The following is a 26,207-nucleotide window of genomic DNA, read 5'->3' as shown; positions in this document are numbered from 1 at the left end:
TTTGTGCAACATTTACATATGTCATTTCCGGTCTATTTTTTGAGATGCCAAACAAACCTTTTGGGAGCAATAATGAATAACTCTGGCATTTATGCGCTGGTTCGAACATAGTTATTCTATTTTGCCATTATTGCCCCTAAACTCTTATTCACTTTATTTTTGTAAATAATCCCAAACTGTTCGTGCCAGTGTTTGGTCCGTGATAAATTAAGAGGCAGCATTTTAACATCCTCTAGAAGATCGGGTGTGAGACGGCAGCCGTCTGTATGGTTTTGGATAATATGTCTGCAGCGGACAGTAGAGAGGTGGAGATGCCGGCGGAGGCTCTCGGTCGACGGGTGTCCTGCGAGGGAGAGCGAGGAACGGTGCGCTACGTGGGAGAGGTCCCTCCGACAGCAGGTATACACCGGGTCGGTGTGATTAGATCCACTGAACTAATGACATGTCGGCCTCCAACTTCATCACATTGAGGCCGACAGTGTTCAGAAAGGACAGTACTTGGATATTTTATTGCACAATGTCATACATAATCCAGTTAATGTCTGCTCTACATAGCTAGGGATGAAGCAGTGATGTGTGTGTCTGTCAGGGCCGTGGCTGGGCGTGGAGTGGGACAATTCGGAGCGTGGGAAACACGATGGCAGCCATGAGGGCATCAAGTACTTCACCTGCAGGTAGTCCTGACCCCTTTCCCCTCTGCCTTGACCCAGTGCAGACTATCAGAGTGTGATTTGTATTGCTTGTGCTCAGACACCCCACGGGGGGATCCTTCGTGCGGCCCAAGAAGGCCTCCTTCGGGGTGGACTTCATGAGTGCCGTGCGGGACCTCTACCAGTTCAACTTGCAGGAGGTGTTTGGTCCGCAGACCACCATCGCTTCCAAGACCGTGGAGGTCTCCGGTTTCACCAAGAACAGGTAGCCACCTAAGAGCAGCCGCCCCAGGGGAGATATAAAGTCTAAGTATATAGTTAAAGTCTAATGGTATATAGGAGGTCATGTCATCTGGAGGCTGTGGCGGTGATGTCATCAGGGGGGTGTTTGCAGGGCCGACAGTCTGGGGGTGGTCTCTCTCAGGCATCGGGAGGTCAGCAGTCCTGGACCCGGAGACCAGATCCGGACCTTCATGCCCGGTATCCTTCTCGTTGCTGTTTTTGATAAATAATTATTTTTCTATTTAATGTTAGTGTGTTCTAGTGTGTACCGTGGCGTGCTCTCCTTAGCGTGTTGTAGATGTGAGATCTCTGGACCTGTGTGGGAACCTCCTGTCCAGCTGGGAGAACGTGGCGGAGATCACAGAGAACATTGAGCACCTGCGAGAGCTGCTCCTCAGGTAAGGGGCCGGGGGACGGGGAGGGGGTGTTGTGTATGTGTGTGTGTGTTTCCGGTCACGTGACTCTAACCATTCCTCTACTTCCTGTCACTCTCTCAGCCACAACCGCCTGTCGCTGATCTCCGATCCCGTGTCTTTAAGTCACGCCTTCTCTAGCCTGAACGTGCTGTCCCTGGCCGGCTGTCAGCTCACATGGACGCAGGTACGGCCAGGCCCTCACACCATGATGTCCCAGCCGCTTTTACCCTTGCCTAATGATTCACTCATCTCTGTAAATGTGCTTCAGTAGAACTGGATAGCATATCATAACACCCTTTACTATTTGGTTAATCATATAAAATTGTACTTGATAATATTATGGACATGTTTGATCAGATAATGGAGGATTTTGTAAATTAATGATCTGCTCTTTGATGTTCAGGTGCTCCAGTGCGCCCCCATGTGGCCACGGCTGGAAGAGCTCTACCTCGCAGAGAACGACATCACAGAACTCAGCAGGTTGGCTGTTTGGTGGATTCTATACCCCAGTGAACTGCTTAGAAGCTGGCTTGAAGCTGGTTAGAAGCTAGTATGAAGCGGGTTAGAAGCTGGTACGAAACGGTTTAGAAGCTGGTACTGAGCTGGTTAATAGCTGGTGCAAAGCAGGATAGAAGCTAGTTATTAGCTTGTATAAAGCAGACAGGAAGTGGGTTAGAAGCAGATTATAGGCTAATTAGAAGCCGGTACAAAACGGGGTACACGCTAGTTGAAAGCTGGTTAGAAGCTGGTAAGAACCTGGTTAATAGCTAGTTATAAGGTGTTTCACGTAATGATGACTTGCTGCCCATCTCCCCTGAAGGCCGCTGGATGTCGTGCAGGACCTGAGAGTGCTTGACCTGTCCAGTAACCCATTAGTACAAGACAGCATCCTCAGCCTGGCTTACCTGCCCAGGTATGTACCAATTACCAATTACACCTGCCCATGTATGTACCAATTACCAATTACACCTGCCCAGGTATGTACCAATTACCAATTACACCTGCCCAGGTATTCACCAATTACCAATTACACATGCCCAGGTATTTACCAATTACCAATTACACATGCCCAGGTATTTACTAATTGCCAATTACCTCACCTTAATAATAAAGTACATCATATCAGAAGAGATGATCAGAGGATACCTAACCTACCTTGAGGACATTGTCTTCCTAGGCTGGAGAACCTGAACCTGTCCACGACGGAGCTGTCTGGTCTGCAGTTCGATGACGTTCCTCCCGGTAGTTAACAGCCTTTATTTACCTCTTTTAGCCTCTCTATAGCCTTTTTGTTAGCATCTCCATCACATTTTTGTTCCTCTGTAAGCCTCTCCATAGTCTTTAACTACCTCTGTTGGCATGCAACCATGGGAGCTAGACTCAATATGGCAGCATAAGACGTATGACCCTTTACTCCTTTTCTTCATAGGGGGTAAGACCGGGATGTTTACCACCCTGAAGGTTCTCATCTTGAACCACAACAACATAGCTCAGGTACACACTCTCTCTAACTCTCTCACACACTCACACACTTACACACTCACACACTGAGTCTCTGTTTCCCTCTAGTGGTCGGCGGTGAATGAGCTGGCTAAGCTACAGAGCCTGGTGGAGCTTTCCTTTCGCCATAACAAACAGCTGACCAACGACCTCACGCCTCAGACAGCCAATCAGCTCATCATAGCCAAGCTGCCCCAGTTGGCCGTCCTCAACAAGAGTCGGGTTGGTAGAAACCGGCCCGGACCGGTTTAGCACGTGGACTGGTCACAATGGGTTCAAATACAGTTGAAACCGGTTTTGCATGAAGGTTTCAAATGTTGTGAACGTGTTTCCATGGCGACGACCAGGTGCTCCCAGATGATCGCCGGGGGGCGGAGCTCGACTACATCAAGACGTTCGGATTGGAGTGGCTGGCGTCTGGAGGGAACCGGGACCCCGCGGAGAACCGGCCCAGTGCCACCTTCACCTGCACGCACCCCCGCTACCTGCCACTCATCCAAAGTACACCGCCTCCTCAGAGTCATAACACTACACCGCAGAGCAGCGCAGAACTACATCACCTACCGAGCAGCTCAGAAATAACATCTCTAGTGTGTGTGTGTGTGTGTGTGTGTGTGTGTGTGTGTGTGTGTGTGTGTGTGTGTGTGTGTGTGTGTGTGTGTGTGTGTGTGTGTGTGTGTGTGTGTGTGTGTGTGTGTGTGTGTGTGTTCCCCAGAGTATGGCGCTGCAGAGGAAGGGGAACTTAAGAAGCAGACGCCATTTGCTCTCAAGAATCAGCTGATCAGTTAGTCCCCGCCCCCTTCCTTCACAATGACACGCAATTTACCCATTAATTTAGATATGATAGATTTAAATGAATATCTTTGTACACTTTTATCTCCTCTCCCCTGTGTCTACGGTCCCCTGTCTCCTTCTCTTACCTGTCTCCCTGTCTCTCCTCTCACTCCTCTCACCTGTCACTCCTCTCCCCTGTCTCCCTGTCTCTCCTCTGACTCCTCTCCCCTGTCTCTCCAGGTGTGACGATTGTCTGTCCAGAGGAGGCGGAGCGTCTTCCCGTTGTTAAGAAGCTACCAGGTACAACAGGCAACGCTATTTCTTCTGTAGTGCTAAGCAGAGGCAATTAAGGTCACTAGCCGCTAACCAGAGGCTAACCAGCAGCTAACTAGTGGTCTTCACACTAGCTTAGGAGCGCAAACTAGCTGCTGCATGGCAGCTAACTAGCGTCTTATTAGTTGATAACTCAAACTAGCAGCTAACTTACACCCATCAGCGGCTAACTAGTGGTTAACTATTGGTTTACTAGCAGCTAACTTACACCTAAGCAGTGGCTAACTAGTGGCTAGCCACTAATCTCACAAATCAGACAAAAAAATCGATATCTAAACTGTTGGCAGACGAGCTCAGATCTGGGTGAAGGAGACGTTTCCCTCTCTTTTGCTACCTATATTTTCCGACCAATCATGATGTAGCTGGAGGCGGGACCTGTAAGCAGGTAATTGGGGAAGGCAATCGGCCAACGGTCTTGGACTAATAAAGTTTCCACAGTTTTCAGATCCACATGGGGTAGACTGGCCATTCTGTAATTATACGTATTAAGGTCCCCTTCTCAAGCTCATCCACTCGCAAAATCAGTTTTATTTTATTTTTAATATGGAAGGAAATGGGAAGCACGGTGTGACTCACAACCACTTAGTGGCTAATTAGCAGCTAACTGACGATTCTCCTGCTCCTCCAGACTCCATGACGGTGCAGAAGGTGAAGGGCCTTCTGTCCAGGATGCTCAAAGTCCCCGGAGCAGCAATCACACTGACCTACACAGGGCCCAAGGTACTGTGTGTGTGTGTGTGTGTGTGTGTGTGTGTGTGTGTGTGTGTGATGTGTGTGTGTGTGTGTGTGTGATGTGTTAATACCAGGTTTGTGTGTGTGGTTCTCCAGATGAACGGGTCTGAGGTGGACCTGGACAATGACCTGAAGCCGCTCCAGTTCTACTCCATAGAGAACGGAGACTCCCTTCTGGTCCGCCGAACGTGACCTTCGACCCCTGGGCCAGAACCGCACAAGGGCGGGGTCAAGAGGTTTAGGAACGGGTCAGTTAGGACTAGAATCCCTGACCCAGAACCTGCTACAGCTATGTCTAAATGCTTTGTCTTCCCTGCCTTATACTCAAACAGACCATAATAAACACTCTTCCACTGTCTAGAAACAAACTGCATGTTGGAGTGAATTCATTCATGTGTCCATCAGATATCAGGCTCCTGAATGATTTCATCACCCTTTCTGAATTCTGTTAAGAATTTTGGTAGCTTTTTATTTAATTTTTTTTACTCCCGGCATTATCCCGTTGAGCCACTGACATTCCTGAGAACAGCATGAAACCTCATTCACGTGGTGAAAATGTCGATTGATAAGCACACATCAAGAAAACTCCAAGCATACATTTCACAAGAGAATTAAGGGCTTTCTTAAAAGAGTACAGATCTGAAAATTTGCACTGTATATGGTATCCACCTTATGATAGCCGTATGGTAGTTATACAATAACAAAATGGTCATGTAGGCAAAATGGTTTGAGACTGTGCACGTTTGGCTGTTCTATGAAATTGTGGGAAAAGTCAACATTTTTAGAGCAGAAGACCAGGGTGAAAAAGATGTATCTGATTTTAGAGATTAATATGATGAAAATTAATCATAGTTTTATGTTTTTTTATTCAATAACAAAATGGTCATATAAGAATAATGGGATAACTGCTCCAACCTTATTGGCCAAAATCTCAAATGGAACTAACTAAAACAAATTCTGTTCGATGAATTTTGTTAGGCTTTGTCTAAAGATCTTATGTAGCGGTTTTGGTGATTTTTGATTATTTCTGAAGCCTGTGAATCTTTTTTATCATGTTCAGGGTTTTATAAATGCGTCTGATTCTAGAGATTATTATTCGGATGGAACTTTGAGTACAATAGCGCCACCTTTGCGTGCAGTACCACACATTTGGGTTTGAGGGGTTATGGTAACCATACCTGAACATTTCAAGAGTGTTCGACTTACGGTATAGGCTGCAGTATGACTTTTACAGAATTTGAGGGGGAAAAAAACGTTAGAGAAACAAAAGGGGCCAAGCATTTTCGCTGTTCGGACCCCTAAATAATAAAGCCTTGATAGTCCATGCCAGCTCGTGCTGTAGGGGGCGATCGAGTTTCCCGCCTGTTCTCTCCGGAAAAAGGAGCGTCTGGCGGTCTGGCGGGCTGATTCAAAACAAAGATGGAGGTATCCGGAGCGCTGCAGTTTCTCCGCCTAAACAACCTAAACTCAGGTACAGTTTACGAGTTAATTATGGAAAAGTTTATTAAACTTAACTCGGGTTGAGTTGGACAGTTTATTCAACGAATCCCATTGACACTTTACACAGTTTACACAACTATTTCGGTGTTGCCAATGCCTAGTGTTTAGCCAGGGACCAATAATGCATTCGACTTATTAACATAAGCTAACTGCTCTGATGAGATCGTCCATTCAACATTACTAACATACTATATTCAACATGACAAATAATCATGAAGCAGATACCAGTTAGAAGCAAACCGTATGCAATAGAGCGTGTCTGTTATAGTAAATACAGAGACGGGTCATGAGGGAGCAGGTAAGGGTTAGACGGTAGGAGACAGGTCATTATGGAGCAGGTAGGGGTTAGACAGTACAGTGACAGGCTATTAAGGAGCAGGTATTGGTAGGAGACAGGTCATTAAGGAACAGGTGCCGGTTAAACAGTAAAGAGTCTGGTCATTAAGGAGCAGGTAAGGGTAATACAGTAGGAGACAAGTCATTATGGAGCAGGTAGGGGTTAGACAGTACAGAGACAGGTCTTTACGGAGCAGGTAGGGGGTTACACAGTACAGAGACGGGTCATTATGGCGCAGGTAAGACAGTAGGAGACCGGTCCTGGAGCAGGTAGGGGCAGACTGTACAGGGGCAGGTCATTAAGGAGCTTGGTCAAGTAAAAGTAAGTTGAGCTGTTGTAAACTTTGGTGTCCACTGTCCAGTTTGGGTCGAGGTGTTATGGGATTATGAGTTTACGGAGGTGGAGCCCCTGGATGCAACCATAGAAGAAGAGATCAGTGTGGGTGGAGTCAAGGCCTTCACCCGGCTGTACAGCTGCCTGCTGCCCTACGCCTCTGACCAGCGGGACGACTCAGGCCAGGTAGGGGAGGTGTGTGTGTGTGTTAGCAGGAGTGTGTGTTAGCAGGAGTGTGTGTGTGTGTGTGTTAGTAGTAGTGTGTGTGTGTGTGTGTGTGTGTGTGTGTTAATAGTAGTAGTAGTGGTCTGTGTGTGTGTGTGTGTGTGTGCTAGCAGGAGTGTGTATTTGTGTGTGTTAGTTACGGTGCTCCCCCTGTTCCCTCCAGATCGTGTGGGAGGAGCTGGGGAACAGTGGGGGGTCCTCCAGGAGTCTGGTGGCCTTGCTGGCCTACCTGGTGCTAAAGGGAAGGAGCAATGGAGCCTCCGCCCACCAGAGGACGACCGCCCTGCAGGCCGCCTCCCTCTACCTACTGCTGCTGGGGGTCCCCGGTGAGACCACCTCCTCCGTCTACTGCACCACCACCACCTCCTGCATCTCCTCCGTCTACTGCACCTCCACCACTTCCTCCTACACCTCCTCCAACTACTGCACCTCCACCACCTCCTCCTACACCTCCTCCAACTACTGCACCTCCACCACCTCCTGCATCTCCTCCGTCTACTGCACCTCCACCACCTCCTGCATCTCCTCCGTCTACTACACCTCCACCACTTCCTCCACCTCCACGTTCATCATCACTGATAAACAATGAGGCCTTTTATGTTTCACTTTCATTGTTTCTCATGTTTCTCTGCTGTGATTGGACAGTAGAGGTTAGTTAATTTAATCTCTGCTGTGTTTGGACAGTAGAGATTAATTGATGTATTCTCTGCTGTGATTGGACACTAGAGATGAGTTAATGCATTCTCTGTGATTGGACAGCAGATGTTAATGTATTCTTTGCTGTGATTGGACAGTAGTGGTGTGTTAATATATTCTCTATGATTGGACAGTAGATGTTAATGTATTCTGTGCTGTGATTGGACAGTAGAGGTTAGTTAATGTATTCTCTATGATTGGACAGTAGATGTGAATGTATTCTGTGCTATGATTGGACAGTAGAGGTTAGTTAATGTATTCTCTATGATTGGACAGTAGATGTGAATGTATTCTGTGCTATGATTGGACAGTAGAGGTTAGTTAATGTATTCTCTATGATTGGACAGTAGATCTGAATGTATTCTATGCTGTGATTGGACAGTAGAGGTTAGTTAATGTATTCTCTATGATTGGACAGTAGATGTGAATGTATTCTGTGCTGTGAGCGGAGAGTAGATGTTGACGGTGTGTTTTTCGGCTCCAGGGAGCATTGCCAACCAGATGTTCCACCAGGTGTTGTTTGACACCTGCTCAGACCTGCCGTCTCACTGCTGGCCACAGGACTCCACCAAGAAACGCAAGAAGGATGCCGCGAAGGGCAGCCAGGCCGAAGGCAAGCGCTCCAAGCCTCCACGCAAAGACCACGACGAGGTCAGACCCAGGAACCCACTCTGTACCTAACCTGACCCTTTATTAGAGCTGCTCGATAATGGAGAAAATCATAATAAGGATTACTTTGGTCAATATTGAAATCACGATTATTCAAACAATCATTTTTGAGTTTGAAAACATGATTCGTTTTTTCAGCATTTCTCTCCAATAAAAAACACAGAGAATTATGGAAATGTCCCTCTAAAAAAATCCGTAAATGTTGGATTAGAAAATTTTCAGATTTAAAATAATGTAAAAAACAACAACTAAATTATCGATTTATATTACTTTTAGGAGAGTTTGACGCAAAAATTAAATTAATGGCACAGCCCTACCCTTTATGGGGGAAGTGACCACCTCGCCTCTAACTCTATAATGCACTGTGGCTGTACAAAGGAAACCCATGTGTCACGTTGCGCTGCTAGCTTGGTAGCTCCTGGCTCACGGTGCTCCCTCCCCCAGGTGGACATGGAGGAGGAGCACGAGGAGGATGAGGAGGAGGTGCACCTGTCAGCCAAGGACCTGGTGACCATCAGAGATGGAGTGGTTCTCCTGGTCCAGAGTCTCCTCAGACTCCTCAAAACCTTCTCCCTCAAGGACACGCGCCAGAGCGCTATCAACTGTACCCAGGTACCGCTGACATGCCCAGCTAGCTCGCCATTCAGTGGTCTTTCGTCGTTGATTATTATTGATTAATGATGAACGAATCGCTTTCTGTCTCCTTTAGATCTTCACTAAGATGGTTTACTTTGAGGCAGTCCAAGGACAACTGAGGTTCTCTGCTCAACAGTGAGTTACTGTTTGGGGGGGCGTTGCCACAGGGTTAGTGTGTGTGTGTGTGTGTGTGTGTGTGTGTGTGTGTGTGTGTGTGTGTGTGTGTGTGTGTGTGTGTGTGTGTGTGTGTGTGTGTGTGTGTGTGTGTGTGTGCCCAGCACAACGTAGTGCCTAGCTGCTGAACTCTCCCGTCACGGCCGTCAGATCACACACAGTTTGCAGTGTGTGCAGCATGTTAATGTGTGTGTATGTTGAGTATGGTAACGTGTGCCTGTTCCTCAGGGATGTGTCCAGGCTGGAGAGCTTACCTGAGATGGCCTTCTGTGGTCTCCGCCTGCTCCTCTCCCAGTACCACGGAGACCAGAAGGAGGTAGGACGCATCCCATAATTCTGACGCTTGGATATCAGCCTGCTGTTTATTCTGTTACTATGGACTAATACTACTATGATTACTACTATTTACAACTACTATTCCTACTTTTAGTATTCACTACTACTATTCATACTATTAATATTTACTACTATTAATTTTTACTACTATTACTCTTACTACTATATGTCTTTCAGCTGAAGAGGCTTGTAGCAGATTGAGGTTCTTTCTCATTAGGACTGGCCTAGGATGTGTAATGTGTGTGTGTGTGTGTGTGTGTGTGTGTGTGTGTGTGTGTGTATGCAGAGCTTGAGGAGAATCTTCCATAGGCTCCTATATGTGATCCTGATGATGAGCAAGGCCAACAGAGGAAGACCCGCCCTCCTTGTGATATCGCAGACTGTCGTGGCTGCCCGTGGCCACGCCCTCCAGTTTGTCTGGTACACATCGCTTCATGCTGCAGGGTTTATAATCTCTCCCTTCCAGTGTGACGGTTTTAATTGTGTGTGTGTGTGTGTGTGTGTGTGTGTGTGTGTGTGTGTGTGTGTGTGTGTGTGTGTGTGTGTGTGTGTGTGTGTGTGTGTGTGTGTGTGTGTGTGTGTGTGTGTGTGTGTGTGTGTGTGTGTGTGTGTAGTCACCTGGTCGAGGAGATGAAGGAGACCGCCCTGCCTTTCGTGCAGATCCTCCTGCAACACATCTGTTTCCAGGTCAGAGGCCAACAATCCACGCTAAATCTCATGTATACCTATAAGATAGAGCCAAATTCACATGCTCAGGGCTTCACCTATTAGATCCAGATTCACTCCTGTTTACACCTATCAGATAGATCCAGATTCACTACTGTTTACCCCTTTCAGATAGATCCAGATTCACTCCTGTCAAATAGATCCAGGTTCACTCCTGTTTACACCTTTCAGATAGATCCAGATTCACTCCTGTTTACCCCTTTCAGATAGATCCAGATTCACTCCTGTTTACACCTATCAGATAGATCCAGATTCACTCCTGTCAAATAGATCCAGGTTCACTCCTGTTTACACCTATCAGATAGATCCAGATTCACTCCTGTTTACACCTATCAGATAGATCCAGGTTCACTCCTGTTTACAACTATCAGATAGATCCAGATTCACTCCTGTTTACACCTGTCGGATAGATCCAGGTTCACTCCTGTTTGCACCTATCACATAGATCCAGGTTCACTCCTGTTTGCACCTATCACATAGATCCAGGTTCACTCCTGTTTGCACCTATCACATAGATCCAGGTTCACTCCTGTTTACACCTATCACATAGATCCAGGTTATGGAACTTTATTAGTGCATCCACCCGATGCCGTGGCTGTTCTGATAAAGTTTGATCTTTTCAGATGTTGGAGAAGTGTGAGTACCGTTGCCATGGCTCCCAAGCGGTGGGTGTGCTGGTGGCTCTGTTGCCCAGTGAAGACTACGCCTCCTTCGTTAAGTGGCTCTCTGGATACTCCCGACACACCAAGGTAACACCAACCATCCACCCCACCCACACCCGCCAAGGTAACACCACCTCCACCTCTGCCCACACACTTAAATGTAACAACCCCCTCCACCTCCTAGGTAACACCACCCACCACCTCCTCCACCCAGCTAATCCAATTATTATTATTATTATATTATTATTATTATTATATCTATTGAATGGTTATATTCTATTATTGTATGTTGTATCTGTTGAATGGTTCTGTATTATTCTATGTTATATCTATTATTTTTGTTATATATTATATTTTTGTATGTTACATCTGCTGTAGAAGGTTCTGTATTATGTATGTTATATCATTTGTATTGTTGTATATTATATTATTGTATGTTATATGTGCTGTAGAAGGTTCTGTATTATTGTATTTTATATCTATTGTATTTTGTTATATATTATATTATTGTGAGTTATATGTGCTGTAGAAGGTTCTGTATTATTGTATGTTATATCATTTGTATTTTGTTATATTATTGTGTGTTATATGTGCTGTAGAAGGTTCTGTATCATTGTATGTTATATCTGTGTAAGGCCTACATTGTGTGTTATGCTAGATGGTGTACCGTCTGTTTGCGGTGGACGTGGTGATGGTGCTGCTGCAGCAGCCGGAGAGAGCTGCGGACCTGGGGGCAGCGGCGGAGGTGGCGGTCCTTCTGCCCCACCGCTACCTGGTGCAGAGCCTGCTGTTCAGCCGCCGCACCGACTCCTCCCCCACCGTGCGTGGCCACGCCCTCTCCTGCCTGGCCCAGGTCCTGGAGATGCCTTCCCTCAACGCCTCCCGTGCCGTGCAGGACCTCTTCACCACCTGTATGTACTCTATCTAGATCTAGATCCATTTTATATGCATACATACACTGTGTGTCTTGTATATACTGCAGTCCTAAGTGTGTGTGTGTGTGTGTGTGTGTGTGTGTGTGTGTGTGTGTGTGTGTGTGTGTGTAGCTGGGATCAGCACGGTCCTGGAGGGAGAATCCATTGAAGGTACTCAACTTAACGCTTCAATGACATGTCTCATCCCTTTAATCTACACCACTGAGAGCTGGTGATTCTAGGTTGTCCCAGCGCTTGATTGGCTGAGAGCTGCTGTGTCTAGGTTGTTCTAGCGTGTGATTGGCTGAGGGCTGGTTTGTCTAGGTAGCTCTAGCGTGTCATTGGCTGAGAGCTGCTGTGTCTAGGTAGTTCTAGCGTGTCATTGGCTGAGGGCTGGTGTGTCTAGGTAGTTCTAGCGTGTGATTGGCTGAGAGTTGGTCTTTCCAGGTAGTTCTAGCATGTGATTGGCTGAGACCTGGTTTGTTTAGGTAGCTCTAGCGTGTGATTGGTTGATCTCAGGAACGATTGGCGCCCAGCAGACCCAGAAGACGTATCGCACGCTGTCCTTTAAGACGTTGGAGATCACCAACACTGGGGACCCCACCGGCTACGAAGGTAACCCTGAAATAACCTTACTATCGCTAACATTTACCGTCACTAAACTTTACTATCACTAACCTTTACCATCACTAACCTTTAAAATCACTAATCTTTACTATCACTAACCTTTCCAGTCACTAACCTATCCCGTCACAAGGCTTTAACATGACTAACTTAACAAAACAAATCAAATGGAACATGTTACATGTTAACACATGTTTCCTTAACATGTATCATATTAAATCATCATGTCAACATGTATAATGTTAAAGAAATTGTAAACCGGTGTGTGTGTTTGTGTGTTAACATGTTGGTTAGCATGTGCACACATGTAAAGACATGTGTTAACATGTGAGTTAACATGTGTAAAAGTTATTAAACGTGCATATGTGTGTTAAAATGTGTGAACGTGTGTTAACATGTTCTGGTGTTCCCCAGGTAAAGAGAACCTGGCCCTGCTAATGAGACGTGTGGCCGACTGCAAGACGGGGGTCCGGAAGTCTGCTCTGCAGGTGACAGAGAGCCAAACTTTATTTAACTCACTGGGCTGTTACGTTACTAGTATTATCTTATTTTGGTGCTGCCTCTCTTAGCATGGAAAGCCTAATAATATGTATGCTCGCGATATATGTTTAATAATTATGATAAATATGATTCGTTTTTATTTCTTTGGATAAAGATTTTATAGTCAATCAAATATGTAAAGTACATAAAATACCAATCAAATCATTCAAATATTGGAGAGAAACCATCGAAGCTAATAGGAACCTCGCTGTCGTTCAAGAAACCTTCTGAGCCAATAGGAACCTTTGCTTTAGTTCAAGAAACCCATGATCCAATAGGAAGCTGGCTGTAGTTCAAGAAACCTTCTGAGCCAATCAGAGCAGTTGGAGGACTTTCTGATAAAGAGGACAACATAGAATTCTGACCTTTGACCTCTGTCCCAGGCCATCCTTGCCTTGCTGAAGCACGGGGTCATCCCCATGACGACGGAGAACTTGTCGGTGTTGTCGGACCGCTGCCGCGACCCCGCCCTGTCCGTCAAGAAGAAGGCCCTGCAGTGTCTTGGGGAGCTGCTCACTGTGAGTCCACCTGATTGATTCCCTGGGAAAGCCCGCCTTAGTCGCAGATCGAGAACATTCTCTGAATTGACCTGTCGCTAAGTCACGCCCCCCCGTCTTTACCATGACGAACTCGGACAAACAAACAAGACTCGATAACAAAAACATATGGAAAAGCGTCAGCTTACATTATATCAAAGCAGGTTTTGAACAAGTTTTGGGTGGGAAATGATTTAATTTCTTCCAGGATCCATCGAAAGGGTCTACATTATTCTATGGGGGGGTTTATTCAAAACGTTTAAATAATTACAGAAGGTAACAAGCTCAAATTCAGTTGGTATTCTGGCCTGCCGCACAGTCTGATCCACATTATGAAATATACCCCATTCTATGGCCTCCCGGGATACCGACCATCCGTGTTACATGTACCCCAAGCTTTTTTTAAACAAACGACATAAATACACCATTAAATTGTTATAATATGCCTCATCCCTGTCGTTTTCAATGGAGGAGTCCGGGTGTCCGATGCCCGAGTATAGTCAAGGCTAGAATGTCATTGGCTCACCTGCGTTCGAAGGGCGGAGCTCAGCGACGGGTCAATTGCAATTTTGTCAAGAGACGACCTCCTCAATGATTATCTGTTTGAAGATCTGATAGCATCGATCAGAAGAGCAGCTCCACAGGCAGACGTAGCCAGACCCATGACCCGCTCCCCACTCCCCCAGGCCCGGCCGGACAGTGGCGTGGTGCAGCGGGCCTGGCTGCAGGGCGTGATCCCGGCGCTGGTGGACGCCGAGAGCTCGGTGCAGGAGAAGGCTCTGGAAGCCCTGGAGGAGACCCTCCTCTGCCAGGTCAAAGGTTACTCCCCCCAGCGCCACCTCGACGCCCCACAGCGGCTGGCCTGGGACCTGCTCGGGCTGCTCTGCTACGAGTGTCCGGAGCTCAGGTAGGTTCTCCACCAGGTCCTCTGTCCTCCACCAGGTCCTCTGTACTCCACTACAGAGGACCTGGTGGAAGAATACTACAAAATATTAGGGATGCACCGAAATTAAAATTCTTGGCCGAAAGCCGAAACCGAATACCGAATGTGGCCTTTGCTGTTTTTCATTCATTTTGCTTTAATTTTTCACCATTGCATAAATCAAACAATTAAATGTCCTTTATAAACTTTTTTGTCTTGCTTTTCAATAGAAATAAAATCAATTACAAATTTGATACAAAACATTTATTTAATACTGAACGTTTTCTAACATTCCAGCAGACATTATAGCAAGAATTTAAGAACAATGTACCTTTTAAATAAATGAGTAAAACATTTTTCAGAAACCGAAAATTATGTTTTGGGCCATTTTCGGCCAAACATTTTCCGTGGCCGAATATTCGGTGCATCCCTACAAAATATCAATACTTCAAGGCACATGAGACCAAGACGGTCTCGGTATAAAGATGGGGAACGAATACATTAGTAGTGCCGACATCCATCTGAATGAGAAAGCTGTGGCCGTGTGGCCCGCCCGGTGGGACCCCGATGCTAACCTGCCGCCTTCTGCTCCTGCCGTGGTCCCAGCCGCTACTTCAGCCGGGCCTTCAGCGTGTGGTCCAAGCAGAACAAGTTCTCCAAGTCCTTCTGCTCCAGCCTGCTGTCCCACACGGAGGCCGAGCACGCAGGCGGGGCATGGCTGCTGCTGTCCCAGGTGGCCCGCTGCACGCCCAACCTGCCCCTCACACCTGTCCTGCAGGCCTGGGACCACATGCTCAGGTGGGTACAGGACTGATCCACACCTGGGACCACATGCTCAGGTGGGTACAGGACTGATCCACACCTGGGACCACATGGTCAGGTGGGTACAGGACTGATCCTCACCTGGGACCAGATGGTCAGGTGGGTACAGGACTGATCCACACCTGGGACCACATGGTCAGATGGGTACAGGTTAGACCCACGACTGGGGGGGGGTCTAACCTATACCCACCTTATTTTGAAAATAAACTTTGAGAAAGAAACGTTCGCTCAATCTCAAGAAGTGCTCTGATTGAAGTTTACCAATGAACAATCTGAATGATCTCATAATGAGGTATCAGAGAACGGATATTCCTTCTATACTTACTTATTGCCTTAATGGCTCATTGTTGGTTTTATATTTAATGTAAGGTTTGGTAACAGTAAGGTTATGGTTTGGTGTGGTTACAGTGAGGTCATGGTCTGGTGTGGTTACACTAAGGTCATGGTTTGGTGTGGTTACAGTGAGGTCATGGTTTGGTGTGGTTACAGTAAGGTCATGGGTTGGTGTGGTTACAGTAAGGTCATGGGTTGGTGTGGTTACAGTAAGGTCATGGTTGGGTGTGGTTACAGTAAGGTCATGGGTTGGTGTGGTTACAGTAAGGTCATGGGTTGGTGTGGTTACAGTAAGGTCATGGGTTGGTGTGGTTACAGTAAGGTCATGGGTTGGTGTGGTTACAGTGAGGTCATGGGTTGGTGTGGTTACAGTGAGGTCATGGGTTGGTGTGGTTACAGTGAGGTCATGGGTTGGTGTGGTTACAGTGAGGTCATGGGTTGGTGTGGTTACAGTGAGGTCATGGGTTGGTGTGGTTACAGTAAGGTCATGGGTTGGTGTGGTTACAGTGAGGTCATGGTTTGGTGTGGTTACAGTGAGGTCATGGTTTGGTGTGGTTACAGTAAGGTCATGGTTTGGTGTGGTTACAGTAAGGTCATGGGTTGGTGTGGTGACCGCTCATCACTGTAATGGGATGCTCATTAATCAAGCCTCCGCCCCATTCCAGCACAAAGGAGGTTGCCATGACGACGTGCTGTCACATCCTCAGTGTGGTGGGAGACGTCGCAGACTATTTCAACGAGGACACGCAGAGCAGGATCGTCGGTGAGTTCTCACTCAACTTAATTCTTCAGTCCTTGAGGACCCGCCTGTCTGTACGTCACCCGTCTGTCTGATGATGAACTGTCTGTCTGTGTACAGATGAGCTGATGTCATGGTTGAGGACGATGGAGCTGTCTTTGGAAGTCATGAGTGCTGCCATGGAAACCTTGTTTCAGCTAGGACGTAGCGAGGACATCAAACAAACACAGGTAAGACCTCCCTCGCCTCTCCAGCACCTCCTCTCCTTCAGCTCCCCTCCTCCTCATCACCTCCTCTCCTTCAGCTCCCCTCCTCCTCATCACCTCCTCTCCTCTCCATCATCTCCTCTTCATCACCTCCTCTCCTCTCCATCATCTCCTCTTCATCACCTCCTCTCCTTCAGCTCCCCTCCTCCTCATCACCTCCTCTCCTCTCCATCATCTCCTCTTCATCACCTCCTCTCCTTCAGCTCCCCTCCTCCTCATCACCTCCTCTCCTCTCCATCACCTCCTCTTCATCACCTCCTCTCCTTCAGCTCCCCTCCTCCTCATCACCTCCTCTCCTCTCCATCACCTCCTCTTCATCACCTCCTCCACATTTAGTTTGAGTTCTACAATGTGGAAACTACGATATAAACTAGGAGGGGCGCCCACCCCAGTCCTGGACTAGGGTCCTGATGATGTTTGTGGATTCTCCAGGCCTTCCTGGGCCTCCACTGTGGAGGTTTGGTGTCGATGTGTGAGACCTACCTGGCCGGCATCCTGTTGCGCCAGACCGGGGGTCACGACCTGGATCAGGACCTCATGGTGAGCAGGCCGTCGCGCTGTCTTTTATGATCGGTTATTATGACAATAGATTATTATCTATTATGGCAGTACTGCTTCATGTTCTGTTATGGCAGTACTGCTTCATGTTCTGTTATAACAGTACTGCTTCATGTTCTGTTATAACAGTACTGCTTCATGTTCTGTTATAACAGTACTGCTTCATGTTCTGTTATAACAGTACTGCTTCATGCTATAACAGTACTGCTTCATGTTATAACAGTACTGCTTCTTGTTATAACAGTACTGCTTCATGTTCTGTTATAACAGTACTGCTTCATGCTATAACAGTACTGCTTCATGTTATAACAGTACTTCTTCATGTTCTGTTATAACAGTACTGCTTCATGTTCTGTTATGGCAGTACTGTTCATGTTCTGTTATAACAGTACTGCTTCATGTTCTGTTATAACAGTACTGCTTCATGTTCTGTTATAACAGTACTGCTTCATGTTCTGTTATAACAGTACTGCTTCATGTTCTGTTATAACAGTACTGCTTCATGTTCTGTTATAACAGTACTGCTTCATGTTATAACAGTACTGCTTCATGTTATAACAGTACTGCTTCATGTTCTGTTATAACAGTACTGCTTCATGTTCTGTTATAACAGTACTGCTTCATGTTCTGTTATAACAGTACTGCTTCATGTTCTGTTATGGCAGTACTGTTCATGTTCTGTTATAACAGTACTGCTTCATGTTCTGTTATAACAGTACTGCTTCATGTTCTGTTATGGCAGTACTGTTCATGTTCTGTTATAACAGTACTGCTTCATGTTCTGTTATGGCAGTACTGCTTCATGTTCTGTTATAACAGTACTGCTTCATGTTCTGTTATAACAGTACTGCTTCATGTTCTGTTATAACAGTACTGCTTCATGTTCTGTTATAACAGTACTGCTTCATGCTATAACAGTACTGCTTCATGTTATAACAGTACTGCTTCATGTTATAACAGTACTGCTTCATGTTCTGTTATAACAGTACTGCTTCATGTTCTGTTATAACAGTACTGCTTCATGTTCTGTTATAACAGTACTGCTTCATGTTCTGTTATAACAGTACTGCTTCATGTTCTGTTATAACAGTACTGCTTCATGTTCTGTTATAACAGTACTGCTTCATGTTATAACAGTACTGCTTCATGTTCTGTTATAACAGTACTGCTTCATGTTCTGTTATAACAGTACTGCTTCATGTTCTGTTATAACAGTACTGCTTCATGTTCTGTTATAACAGTACTGCTTCATGTTCTGTTATAACAGTACTGCTTCATGTTCTGTTATAACAGTACTGCTTCATGTTCTGTTATAACAGTACTGCTTCATGTTCTGTTATGGCACTCTTGTTCATGTTCTGTTATAACAGTACTGCTTCATGTTCTGTTATAACAGTACTGCTTCATGTTCTGTTATGGCAGTACTGTTCATGTTCTGTTATAACAGTACTGCTTCATGTTCTGTTATAACAGTACTGCTTCATGTTCTGTTATAACAGTACTGCTTCATGTTATAACAGTACTGCTTCATGTTATAACAGTACTGCTTCATGTTATAACAGTACTGCTTCATGTTATAACAGTACTGCTTCATGTTATAACAGTACTGCTTCATGTTATAACAGTACTGCTTCATGTTCTGTTATAACAGTACTGCTTCATGTTATAACAGTACTGCTTCATGTTATAACAGTACTGCTTCATGTTCTGTTATAACAGTACTGCTTCATGTTCTGTTATAACAGTACTGCTTCATGTTATAACAGTACTGCTTCATGTTATAACAGTACTGCTTCATGTTATAACAGTACTGCTTCATGTTATAACAGTACTGCTTCATGTTGTGTATCAGAAGTGTGTGTGTGTTTGTGTGTATCTGATTGTGTATCAGAAGTGTGTGTGTATCCAATGTGCATCGGATAGGGTATCTGAGGTGTGTGTATCTGAGGTGTGTGTATCTGAGGTGTGTTGTCGTGTCCCCAGGTGAAACACCTGCACCTGCTGGGCGTGGCCTCGCTGCATAGCCCCGCCCACGTGGGGAAGAGGACCGTCCTGCTAGTGGAGTCCATCCTGTCCTCCCAGAGAGACGCACACACGGGTACACACTCACACATACACACGCACGCACGCCTAGCACACGCATTAATTGGTGTGAAGGTCTTCTATCTTGGCTGATGCCCAGAAGTCTATTCTTGAATAGATCACTAACGTGTGTGTGTGTGTGTGTATGTGTGTGTTTGTCCAGGACCAGATGAGCCTCCAGAGTCTTCAACCCAAACCAGACCAAACTCTCTGCCCACCAAGGTCAGAGCCCACGCAGTCATCACACTAGGTATGCGCACACACACACACACACACACACACACACACACACACACACACACACACACACACACACACACACACACACACACACACACACACACACACACACACACACACACACACAGGTACAGGGCCTCAGAGTGCGTTGCCCTCCCTGTGCAGGGCGCCTCTGTCTGCAGCACGAGGACCTGACTCAGCAGTACCTGCCGGTGTTTGCGCGGGAGCTGCAGGAGGGGGCGGAGCTGGCGTTCAGGAACAACCTGGTGGTCATCATGTGCGACCTGTGCGTCCGCTACACCAACATGGTGGACTGCTACATCCCAAACATCTCCTCCTGCCTCCGTGACGACCAGCAGGTCATCCGAGAGCAAACCCTCATCATGCTCACCAACCTGCTGCAGGTGAGACCCGCGGTTACCGTGACGACGCTGTGCCTCTCTGTGACCTGTGCTGCGTGACTGTGTCCTTGACGTTGTGCGCCGGGTGTCCCTCTGGTCACAGGAGGAGTTTGTCAAGTGGAAAGGTTCGCTGTTCTTCCGCTTTGTCACCGTGCTGGTGGACCCCGTACCCGCCATCGCTAGGTAACCGCGCTGACCAATCAGACAGCACGAAGTACACTATACACTACTATATGAAAGGACCACAGATAAACTTTACCGTAATAGACGTACTGACCAATCACCAACTCATGTAATTAAATCATAATCTCGGTCTCGGTCTCTCTCTGCCTCCGTCTCTGCCTCTATCTTTGTCTGTGTCTCTCTGCCTCTATCTCTGCCTCTATCTTTGTCTGTGTCTCTCTGCCTCTATCTCTGCCTCTATCTCTGCCTCTATCTCTGCCTCTCTCTCTGCCTCTCTCTCTGTCTTTGTCTGTCTCTCTCTGTCTCTCTCTCTCTCTCTAGTCTGTGTGAGTTCTGTTTGGTCCACCTGCTGCTGAAGAAGAACACGGCCATGTTCAGCCAGCACTTCATCGAGTGCATCTTCCACTTCAACGAATACCGGAAACACAAGGCCTACAACCACTTCCCTGAGACCGACAGGTACACTGGGAATCTGAGTGGTTTTAAAGTGTAACTGCCATTTGGTAGACATTTTTATGCTACGTGTCCAAAATACAGTGAGGATGTACAATGCTTATTATTGGTCGCCACAGTGGGAATCCAACCCCTTGGTAGTGTTAATGTCATGGCTTGGGTTGTGTTCATGATGTCATGGCTGGGGTTGTGTTCATGATGTCATGGCTGTGACCTTGTGTTCATGATGTAATGGCTGTGACCTTGTGTTCATGAGGTCATGGCTGTGGTTGTGTTCATGGTGTCATGGCTGGGGTTGTGTTCATGATGTCATGGCTGTGACCTTGTGTTCATGATGTAATGGCTGTGACCTTGTGTTCATGAGGTCATGGCTGTGGTTGTGTTCATGGTGTCATGGCTGGGTTGTGTTCATGATGTCATGGCTGTGACCTTGTGTTCATGAGGTCATGGCTGTGGTTGTGTTCATGGTGTCATGGCTGGGGTTGTGTTCATGGTGTCATGGCTGGGGTTGTGTTCATGATGTCATGGCTGTGACCTTGTGTTCATGATGTCACGGCTGGGGTTGTGTTCATGGTGTCATGGCTGGGGTTGTGTTCATGATGTCATGGCTGGGGTTGTGTTCATGGTGTCATGGCTGGGGTTGTGTTCATGATGTCATGGCTGGGGTTGTGTTCATGATGTCATGGCTGGGGTTGTGTTCATGGTGTCATGGCTGGGGTTGTGTTCAAGATGTCATAGCTGTGACCTTGAGTTCATGAAGGTTATTTTTTCGTTCTACCAGAGAGAGAACTCGCTTCTCGCTGAAGGGGCAGAGGAACCGCGAGAAGCGCTTCCGGATCTACCGCTTCCTGCTGGAGCACTTTACCGACGCGCAGCGCGTCAGCATCACCAACAAGATCAACCAGACCATCCTGGGTAGGCCGCAAGCCGGAGCTCCTAGCGAGCAGCGTGTGTGTGTCTCTGGGAGTGTCCCATGAGCCGAAGGAACCGTCGCAGGTCCATAACGCTCAGCGACGGCTCTCTCCTCCCAGGGTGCTTCGCCGACGACGAGCTGCCCCTGGACGCGGACGGAGCGGAGATCCTGGCAGAGACCTTCAGCATCCTGAGCCTGAAGGAGCTGAAGCTGCAGGCCGCCTCCGCCCCAGCAGGGGGCGCCGCGGCCGACGAGCCCGAGGAGGAGGGCCAGAACATGGCCACGCTGCACGCCGCGCAGAAGAAGGTCATCTCCCAGGTAACCGCCCGATTGTACAAGGGGGTTGCCTAGGTAACCACCCAATCGTACAAGGGGGGTTCCTAGGTAACCGTCGTAGAAGTGGGTTTCCTGGGTAACCATCCAAACATAGAAAGTGGTTTCCTAGGTAGCAAAACGTAGGTAACCATATTAGTACTATAGCAGATTAGTAGTACTTTAGAAGTACAGTACAACTACTATTAGTATAGTACTACTACTATAGTAATAAAATAGTATTATAATACTGGGTGTTCCTCAGAAAGAAGGATAGTAGTACTATAGCAGCACTATAGTATGGTAGTACAGTAGTCTAATACTAGGTGTTTTTCAGTTCCAGAAGAAGGCCTTCATGGAGAACACGGTCCCCATCATCATAGCGCTGAAGAACATGCTGGAGCTCCGTCGCTCCCCCGTCATCAGGGACCTCATGGCCTACCTGCAGGTACAACAGTAACCCCACCGCCTGTCCGCAGGCAACGCTTGCCACACGCTAGGCAACAGTAACCATGGCGATGTGTTCAGGTAGCCATGAAGGACCTGAAGGGTGAGGTTAAGGAGCTGTTCTCCGGAGACCAACAGCTAGTAGCAGAGCTGGAGTTCAACCTTCAGGAGAAGGAGAACCTGGAGAACCAGACGTCACGCATGGTTAGTGTGGTTGTGTGTGTGTGCGTGTGTGTGTGTGTGTGTGTGTGTGTGTGTGTGTGTGTTAAATGTGATTTTGTTCCCCACAGTGTGTATGTGTGTAAACCACACTTTCTCCTCTCAATCTCATCTACCCCTCCTCTCTCTCTCCTCTACTCTCCTGCAGGACTCTGTGCAGAACACTCCTGTACCTGCTGCAGCCAAACGGATAGCTCCCCCGCATGAATTCTCCACCCCCCAGCCTACGAAAGCCAATCACGTGCTGCTCAGCAGAGTGTCCATGACAGAGAGGTAGAGATATCACCTTATACGCTTTTTATGAATTAATATAAGAATTTGTATTACGACTTATATTCAGCACTAGACTCGATATATTTAAGGACAAGTTGAATTAGAAATAATTTTACCAACCATATTAGTTACTGTGTGTGTGTGTGTGTGTGTGTGTGTGTGTGTGTGTGTGTGTGTGTGTGTGTGTGTGTGTGTCCACAGCCGCCAGCATCTCCAGACTCCAAGGGGTCAGAGTGGGCGTCGGCAGACCCTTAATAGCCTAGCCCATCTGCAGAATACAGGTACGTACCTGCGGGTCTCCTAGCAACCACTGGGAACCCTAACAACATTGGAAGAATTCCTAATAAAGAGACTGGATCACATCCTGCTGAGGCCGGGTCCCATAATGATTGGGTATATGACCGGCGTATTATTTTCTTGTGTTTGGTTTGTCCATCTAATGTTTATGTGGCTCTCTTGCAGTGCTCTCCAAGAACTCCAAGGACAGAGCAATCAGCACACCTCTCGGTATGTAATGCCGCTTTTCCACTGCATGGTACCAGCTCGACTCGACTCGACTCAGCTCGCCTTTTTTGCGTTTCCACCGTGAAAACATGGTATCTGGTACCTGAAGTGGCTGCTTTTTCTAGTACCGCCTCGCTCTAGGTTCCAAGCGGCTGAGCCGATGCTAAAAGGTGACGTCGGCAGACGGCCGGCCACTGATTGGCCAGAGAGTGTGACGAAGTCACGAGAGCGACATGGCAACCATGCTGGTAACAGCCATAGCAGCGCCGCAGCCAACATATTCCACTTCTTCAACATGCCAGCTAATAATACGAACACGAATACCATCGCATCGATGTTCTCCATTGTTGTTATGTGGGTTCTGTCCATGTGTGGGTTACGTAGGTGTTGTTTGCGTCGCGTACAAAAATACGTCACGGCCCTTTCGCGCAGCCGACCCCGCCCACGTCCCGGAGGTACTATTTGCGGTGGAAAAGGACCCGCGCTGCTACCGTGTCGAGTCGTGTCGAGTCGTGTCGTGTCGAGTCGAGCTACATGTGCGGTGGAAAAGCGGGATAACACTGCTAGCCTGGGTAGCCCCGCCCTTTCTTCAGGCGATTTGAATTCGCCCTGCACAAGGGTCTGGAGAAGAGCAACACATTTCCTTCTGCTTCCGATACTTTTTTGCGGGAGCCAATCACCGAGCTGGCTTTTCCCCTTGGCATGTTATGGGCTGGTTTAACACAATGACGACAAGGGAAGCGACGGCAAGCAGCCAATCACGTACAGAGTCTTTTGAACTAGGCCCCTGTTGATCACGCCTCGTGTGCTGAAGAAAATGACAGCAGCTTCCCCAGACCAACGTGAAATCTACGATTGGCTTGGTCTGGTAGTAGCCAGGCTATAACACTGCCCCATGACACCGCCAAACGCTTGGCTCTACGCTAGCCGCCGGTATAATTTAGCCGCGCCTAGCTCTATGCTAGCTCCTAGAAGTTTTCCTACTGCTTTGCTCTATGCTAGCCGATAGCATTTAGCCAAAGCTTGCTTTTTTAGTTGCTAGCAGTTAGCCCCTTTGATCTACGCTAGGCCTCCCTGGGAGGCTGCATCATTCCCAGCTAGCTGGAGATGGATTCCTACCGGTCTTCTTGAGAATGTCTGTTAGAGTAATTGACTCCAGATGTTTAGTGTGGCCTGTTGGTTTGGTTCCAGATGTTGAATTCGACTGCACGTTCGGCGAGGCCGTCAGCGCCATCATGGAAGAGTCCCAAACAAGTGAGCAACTTCCTGTCTGCGTGGAAATAGAATTATCTTAGTATTCAATTCAATTTTATTTGCATAGCCCTTAATCACCATTACAGTCTCAAAGGGCTTAACAGGCCAAGTATTTATTATCATAGAATGATCATAATATTATCATAGTGTTATAATAGTATTGTCGTAGCATGATCGTAGTATTTTCATAGTGTGATCATATTATTGTTCTTGTATTATAGTGTTTTCTAGAAGGATCATAGTATTGTTGTAGTCATATCAGAAGGATCATTGTATCATCTCTAGAATGATCATAGCATTGTCATGGTACTATCTAAAATGATCATAGTATTGTCAAAGAATTATCTAAAATTATCATAGTATTGTCATAGTATTATCAAGAATGATAATAGTATTGTCATAGTATGATCGTAATATTATCTTGCTATCTCCTCATGATCTTATGTTTACTAATGTATCTCGTGTGTCTCAGGTCCTGGGAGTGACCGAAGCTTTATCCAACCCAAGAAGTAAGTCGTCCCCTCATCTTCATTCTCCTTTGCTTGCTACTGGCTCATTTGTACTGGTCCTGTTGAAATGTTTCTGTTGAATTCTATAGAAGTCGTTCTGGGTTCTGTGGAAAAGGTTCTATTGGGTCCTATAGAAGTTGTTATGTTGAAATGGCTATATTGGGTTCTATAGAAGTGGTTCGGTTGAAATGGTTCTATTGGGTTCTAAAGAAGTCGTTCTGTTGAAATGGTTATATTTGGTGCAATATAAATGGTTATATTGGGTTATTTTGAAGTGGTTCTGTTGAAATGGTTGTATTGGGTTCTATAGAAATGGTTCTATTTGGTTATTTAGAAGTGTTTCTGTTGAAATGGTTATATTGGGTTCTATCAACTGGTTCTGTTGAAATGGTTATATTTGGTTGTATAGAGGTTCTATTGGGTTATTTTGAAGTGGTTCTGTTGAAATGTTTCTATTGGGTTGTTTTGATGTGGTTCTGTTTGGTTCTTTGGAATTGGTTCTGTTGAACGTTTCTGTTCTGAGTTCTGCAGAACCGGCTGTGTTGGGTTGTGTTAAGAGGCTTTGTGTGTTCCAGGGCTCCAGCACCTCGTCAGTGGGACGTCAAGTCTCCTCTCCGCCCCACCAAGACCAAATCCAGGAGGAGTCAACCCTAGTCTCTGCTGTTAGGCACCAGTCTGTAACATTACAGACGTGTTTGTAATAGACAATAGACCCAGACTGTAATCTAACTGGCATGTTTCTTGTATATTTCTCATTTATTTCTTCTTTTAAATGTCATTTTGACGTCTCCTTTCTTTCTTCTTGTTTTTTATTCTTCTTAAAATAAAATAAAAATCAAACAGACGTTTCGAGTTAATTGTGTAGCCTGACTGTGATCTGTTGTTCCACCTGGGGGCGCTGTTTAATTCTACGTTCCTATCGCAGTTGTGGGTGATACGCCTCTGATAATTAAACTCATATTTCGTGGTTTCATCCTAATCCTTGAATGTTCCAAACTGAACTACAATCGACCTACCGTCAGAGAAGGTTTTATGTTTCTGGGAACCATGTCGATATGTAGTCAATACCTAATAAATTAGAATATTTTAATTTGACGCAGAGCGTTCGGCCTGTTCCGAATCGGCCGTTTTCCCGGTGAGTTCTGTTTCTGTTACGAACTAAAATGATGGCTTTGACGTCAG

General features: G+C 46.6%; 2 protein-coding genes across 2 annotated transcripts; both read left to right on the top strand.

The window, feature by feature from the left end:
- Window positions 1-10: 10 nt before the first annotated feature.
- tbce (tubulin folding cofactor E) lies at window positions 11-5,055 on the top strand. The gene is made up of 16 exons (XM_030351074.1): window positions 11-399; window positions 590-674; window positions 751-915; window positions 1,045-1,130; window positions 1,231-1,330; window positions 1,430-1,532; window positions 1,752-1,828; window positions 2,169-2,261; window positions 2,526-2,590; window positions 2,778-2,842; window positions 2,918-3,070; window positions 3,196-3,349; window positions 3,564-3,632; window positions 3,863-3,922; window positions 4,584-4,675; window positions 4,784-5,055. The coding sequence occupies exons 1-16, from the start codon at window positions 267-269 to the stop codon at window positions 4,877-4,879; spliced, it is 1,596 nt and encodes a 531-aa protein (XP_030206934.1). The 5' UTR covers window positions 11-266; the 3' UTR covers window positions 4,880-5,055.
- Window positions 5,056-6,055: 1,000 nt separating this feature from the next.
- Window positions 6,056-25,869, top strand: ncapd3 (non-SMC condensin II complex, subunit D3). Its single transcript, XM_030351054.1, has 35 exons — window positions 6,056-6,158; window positions 6,886-7,043; window positions 7,246-7,408; window positions 8,263-8,429; window positions 8,892-9,059; window positions 9,157-9,218; window positions 9,486-9,573; window positions 9,880-10,013; window positions 10,208-10,280; window positions 10,943-11,068; window positions 11,640-11,892; window positions 12,028-12,066; window positions 12,415-12,510; window positions 12,934-13,007; window positions 13,443-13,577; window positions 14,282-14,502; window positions 15,124-15,315; window positions 16,338-16,435; window positions 16,532-16,641; window positions 17,110-17,217; window positions 19,219-19,333; window positions 19,481-19,567; window positions 19,723-19,961; window positions 20,062-20,141; window positions 20,463-20,600; window positions 21,376-21,509; window positions 21,626-21,825; window positions 22,157-22,267; window positions 22,348-22,470; window positions 22,634-22,758; window positions 22,960-23,039; window positions 23,221-23,265; window positions 24,454-24,516; window positions 24,989-25,025; window positions 25,601-25,869. The coding sequence occupies exons 1-35, from the start codon at window positions 6,107-6,109 to the stop codon at window positions 25,677-25,679; spliced, it is 4,173 nt and encodes a 1,390-aa protein (XP_030206914.1). The 5' UTR covers window positions 6,056-6,106; the 3' UTR covers window positions 25,680-25,869.
- The last annotated feature ends 338 nt before the right edge of the window (window positions 25,870-26,207 follow it).

The sequence above is a fragment of the Gadus morhua genome, chromosome 3 (genome assembly GCF_902167405.1).
Source record: "Gadus morhua chromosome 3, gadMor3.0, whole genome shotgun sequence".
NCBI lineage: Eukaryota > Metazoa > Chordata > Actinopteri > Gadiformes > Gadidae > Gadus > Gadus morhua.
This window is presented reverse-complemented; position numbering and strand designations above follow the sequence as displayed.